Here is a 5859-nt window from a genome sequence, read left to right on the forward strand (position 1 = left end):
TTCAACCTGTAAGCATTGAGTGAAACTAACACAATTTGATTATCAAACATTTGTAAGACAGTAATGATTATAAAGAATTGTCTTTTCTGCTTGATTAATTCAAGAAAGAAAGTCATCAGATGGCTCAGACTTATTCAGATCAATGAAAATGACAGTCTCTGTCCATCTGGTAGATTTGAGGTCATCAGGGTCAGATAAGGGTCAGACCAGGTTCACTACATCTGGAATACTGAGTACTTGGAGAAAAACCCACACATCTATTGAGAAAATATCCAAAGTCCACCCAGAAAGGTTACGTGCCAGGACTTGATCCTGCAACCTTACTGCTGAGAGGCAGCTGTGCAACCGTCCCAATTCAAGGTTTTCTTATTAGCACTGGTTAGTTAGTTTTTTTTTAATCACAACGTCTGTACAATTTTTAAATTGTGCATATAAGTTATTTACTGCCAATAAATATTTAAACTTCTGCCTTCATTCATACACAATATTAACAGTCCAATAAACTTTACAACTTTGCTTGGAACAAAGGTCCCAGGCCACAAATAGAACAGGTGTTTTTGTTGGCTTCAAATTTATCTTAAACATCACAAGGTTTAAGGTTCAAGGTTCTTTATTGTCATTCGCATCACATGTGGTACATGAGTTGGAACAATATTGTGTAATCAAGATCCCAGTTACACCCAAAAATAGCAAGAACATAAAGGATAAAAAGAAACAGTATCAAAGGTACATGCTAAACACTGATAATGTAAAATACGGTAATACGGTATATTAAACAGCAGCCTGAACACGAGTCTGTGGTGGACAGACGGGTACGGATGAATGCAGCAGTTTAAAGGCAAAAAGAGATCAGCAGCATGGATAATCAGCAGCACAGATAAAGTCACATATCACCAATTAAAGTGGCATTACAGTGATTATTCTTTTTTTTTAATGATTTTCCTTGTTAGGTATTTATGAATCTTACAACTTCAGGTTAGAAGCTGTTCTTCAGTCTAGTGGTTCTGCACTTAATGCTCTGCAACCTCCACCCTGAGGGGAGCGGGGCAAAAACTGTGTGTGCTGGGTGAGTGGGGTCTTTTATGATGCATCAGATACATTCGGAGGATCAGTTTCAAACCCACCAAGTCCTTCAGATAAACCTGGAGAAAAAAAATAAAACATTAAGAGGGTCTTTAAAGTGTAACATAAGTGTTTAGAAAGTATGTGCATGTCACACTATTCCATCAAGTAATAAGAATACCTGTTATTTAAATAAAAAAGTAACACTTATAATTGAAATGATCTGGTTAGGTTGTCAAATAACACAAACTTATGACTACATTTGTACCAAAAATGTATTTCTATGATACCACCTTAACTTGTCTTAAAATTTAAACTGTCAGCCAGTCTGCTGAAGCTGAATTCTTTCTGAGCAGAGGAATAAATGTCCTTTATTGATCAATATAACAACTGAGGTGTTGTGAATGTATTTCTTTTTCATGCTTTAAATGTGTACTGTTTATATTTGTCAATTTGGATCATTGCTGTTTTCAATATTGTCTCAATGTTAAATATATGCGTTATGAAATATCTGCAAAAGTCTTCTTACAACTGGAATCATGCTGCAGAACACATCAGCATCTGTGATGGTCATAAGAACATTTGATGTATCTTAAATATTCAAGTTTTGTGATAAAACAATAAAACATTGATCATGATGAATTACTTTATTTGAGTTGTTTATTCCTTCATGCTGTAGTGGACTAGGCCCATGTCAAAAACTAAGTCTAAGGTCAAAAATCTTGACCTTAAGAACCTTGTGGGACAGGAACTGTCATTTCATTGATTTGAATCCAGAAATACAGGTTCACCCATCCTGAGACTTTCTCTCTTGAAGATTCAAGTGAAAAGAACACTCTCTGTTTTATTATCATTACTATTTTACAAATGTTGATAATCAAAGTGTCTTAGTTCAAACCATTTTAGATGTTGCAGTGAACTAATCAATTTTATTAACTGTGTAATGATTTTTTCTCACGCAAAGTTAGAACTCATGTCAAAGCTGTTACAGAGTAATTATGCCTTTTCTGATTTCTGCTTTTGAATGAGCAAGTGTAAGTTGGTCCAAGGTTGGAGTCAAACGCAAAACAAGTTGTTGGCATGTTTTTAGAATCCTCTCAGACATAAATATAGAGGTTTTTGGCACCTGTTTCTGAAACGCGCCAAAACAAAACTCTCTCTGTCTGTGAGAACATTTCTGATCTTTCCATAACAATTCTTGCTGTCTTCTAACCTCTTACGTCACAAAACACACCCCGTCTGGTCGGTTCTGACCAATGGTAATACTCCCAGATGGACCGGAAAACAGCTCTTTAAAATGTCAGTACTTCCTGGTCTACTCAGCTCTGCTCGAGATCTGTAAACTACACAGTTCTGTTAGAAGCTCTGGGATGGTGCTGGAACAGTTCTGGGACAGTTCTGTTCAGTTCTGATGGAGTGCTGTTGGAGTTCTGCTGGATACACAGTTCAACCAGTTCTGTGAGAGAAGCCCAGTTCTGTGAGAGACGGGATGATCCTGACATGACAACAGAGCTCTTCCGAGTTCCATGGGATTATAACATTTTCACTCGCCACTACTTCTGACGATTCACAGCATCCTAAGGAGACGCTGGACAGGTAGCGTTAACGGAGCTCCATATCTGCTGATTAACTTCAGAGAGGTAACGAGTCAAGTTTCCTACCAAGCGTACCGGGGAGAGCTGGGTTCTGACGGAGAGTGTCAATTCTGGTGAACACTTCCCCTCCCATACCATCTTTACTCCCTCTAAACTTCTTTCCCATCTTTAAACTTTCTATCAAGTAGATATACTTCCAGATATTTAGAAATGTCTGTGTAAAATGCTCATCCACATCCGTGTGGGTAAAAGATCATAATTGTACAGTTTCATAAATGTCTGTGGTGAAGCAACGGAAAAATCATGGCCGTATGATTTTTCTTGATTGATTGCTTATGTTGTTATTTTCATAATTTGCCAAATTAATGTAAATGTTTGATGTTAAAATTTTGATTCTGTAAATAAATGACCGCATTCATTTTGATGGGTCAAATATAAATGACGTCTCACGTTTGCATTTCCTTAAATTCAATGCACGTTTTATTCAGTCCAGAAAAATGAGGAATCCGTGTTAAATGATGAATATATCCGAGCATCTGTTCATCTACAATGCCTTTAGAGGTTTTAATCATTTATTGGGTTAAATAATTAGGATTAGTAATGGTTGGAGATCTTTGATGCCTAATCTCTGCACATGCTGTTATTGTGATATGTTTAATCAGATATTTTTAAACTTATCTGGAAAAATATATACTTTAAGATTTACAGACATCCAGAGCCACAATTGTCTGACCATAAACACAAAACTGAAACTTGGATTATTTTTCCTTCGATCTAATTAAATTATTCAGAAAAAATCATGAATAGCTTGGACTTATGGAACAATTCTACACATTTATTCAAGAGAAAATGTACACAGCTATTGGATTTTATGAAAGGGAATAATGTTTTATAAGTGTCAGTGGTTAGCAGGAGGACCCAGTGAGAATCATCAACATTTGTTAATGATTAATAACTGCATGCAGATGAACCTTTAGCAGATTTGACAGTTTTACTTCCTCATATCACATTTATCAAATCGTGTGAACAGTTGGTGGATTAGGAGAGAACAAAGGCACTTTGTATTTTGTTTACTTGATTAAATAAGATGAAAACTGACATTTTATACTTCATCATCCTTGGAGTTTTCAAAGGTGAGTTTTTAATTTAAATTTATTATTTATAGTGTTTCCAGAAACCTTACAGCAAAACACCCCACCGTTTATTTCTGTTGAGACAGAGAATGTTATTTAGCATTTTATATCCTGAGTAAGTTCTGTAAAGTTCTGATCAAGAAACAAAGATTATGACTGAAGGTTTTGTTTTTCATTGTCATTTGTTTACTAGTATATTATTCTGGTTAAAGTAAATTTATTAATGTAGGTTTGAGAGAGGAGTAAAGGAAGTCATCTTTGTAAAGAGAACTCGTCCATCATTAAACAGGGGCGGAGGCCTTCCTGTTCAACTGTCCCCCCCCCCCCCTCTCAAAGTGCAGTTATTGCTAACATCACTCAACCCTCTGTAAATAGCAATAGGCCATCAGGGTACTAACGCTCGATTGTTAGGCTGATGGTCCACCTTTTGCATGTGAACATCTAGTTCTGGCTGTCAGAAGCAAACTGGTTGATCCACTATGAGAAGGTGTTCTGGATAAAAGACAAACAGTTTCAATAAAAAATAATCAGTCCAGATGATATTACAGAGAACAATATTTTTTTGCATTTTCCAAATTGGGCAGCACGGTGATGCAAATGGTAGAGCTTTTGCCTCTCAGCGAGCAGGATACCCTTATTCAAATCCCAGTCTGGGGGCTTTTATTGGTGGAGTTTGCATGTTCTCTCCATGCCTGTGTGGGCTTTCTCTGGGTACTCTGGTTTCCTCCCACAGTTCAAAAATACATGCATGTTAGGCTGATTGGTAACTCTAAATTGTCCCTAGGTGAGAGTGAGAGAGTGAATGGTTGTTTGTCTCATTTGTCTCTATGTGTCCCTGTGATGGACTGGAGACCTGTCCAGGTGTCCCCCGCCTCTTGCACAGTGATTGCTGGATATAGGCACCAGCAACCCCCACGGCCCGAAAAGGAAGAAGCAGGTAAAAGATAATGAATGGATTTTCCAACTTATTAACACAACTGTAGAGTTTAAAGGTTGATATTTTTATCACCCAGGAAGTGCAAGTTGTAAAAAAAAGTTTTGTTATTGTAGAAACCTGTCATAATTATTGCTGCTTAGAGGCTCATGTTGTAATGATTTAACAGAATTTTCTTACCAACCAGAAAATGTCTCCCCCAGGTTCATCTGAAGGAACTGGTGTGTTACCAGATGATTCTCTTGTTGCATCTGTTGGAGGGACGGTGACGTTCAGAACAAGCATAACTCCAACAGAAGCACCACTTCTGTCTGTGCTCTGGCAAAAGAAACATGGTGAAAGTTATGAGCCTATAATAACCTCATCGCCTGCTGGAAATGAAACAGCACCAGAGTATGAAGACAGAATCACCGTGTTCATGTTTACTGGAGCTCTGGAGCTCAGGAATCTGAAACTCAGTGACAGTGGAAATTATGCTATTGACATTTTACTACCAAATGGTTTACAAGAACTAGGAATAACTACACTGAACATTTATGGTGAGCAGATGTTGAAATATTACAATAAATATCTTTGAAGCTTTACAGTTTTAATACTTGTCTTTTTAACAAACCTTTTTTTACACCAAAGAATTCTCATCTGTTCTTTTTGTTAACTTCCTTATCATATGTGATAAAGTTTAATTTGACGTAGATGCTTCTATCCCATATTTACTTCTCCCGTTCTTCTCCCGTCCCCTGACGTCAGCACAGCCTCCTACATGAAAACAACCATAAGTGTTGTTGGGAATTTATCTTGTGTTTTATGATTTATCTCAAGCTATTTTAAGTAATTAAACATGACACATTATTGAGTCACTTTAACCAAATAGATTTAAAAAAACAAAACAATAGCAATATAAAAGTAGTCCATACGTTCAGATCAGTGATTGGCTGCTGTTTTCATGACTCAACAGTTCCAAATGAAAACCATTAAGTCATCAGCATGGACATGTTTAACTAGATACCTCATTATTTTTCAGTTTGATTTTATATGACAGACTATGATGATATTTTGTTTTCCTCCCACAGCACCAGTCTCTAATGTAAGAGTAACTCCACCAACAGCAGACCTGGTTGAGTTCAACAGTTCTGTC

At 36.8% G+C, this 5859-nt stretch overlaps 1 protein-coding gene across 1 annotated transcript in view; it reads left to right on the forward strand.

Annotated features, from left to right (window-relative positions):
• Window positions 1-3744: 3744 nt before the first annotated feature.
• Window positions 3745-5859, forward strand: part of LOC119409689 (carcinoembryonic antigen-related cell adhesion molecule 5-like) — an 11815-nt gene continuing 9700 nt past the window's right edge. The window contains exon 1 of the mRNA XM_037676590.1: window positions 3745-3790. Coding sequence (XP_037532518.1) covers window positions 3745-3790 — 46 coding nt within the window. The remainder of the gene's footprint in view (window positions 3791-5859) is intronic.

Source organism: Nematolebias whitei, chromosome 5 (assembly GCF_014905685.2).
Source record: "Nematolebias whitei isolate Nwh7 chromosome 5, NemWhi1, whole genome shotgun sequence".
Taxonomy (NCBI): Eukaryota; Metazoa; Chordata; class Actinopteri; order Cyprinodontiformes; family Rivulidae; genus Nematolebias; species Nematolebias whitei.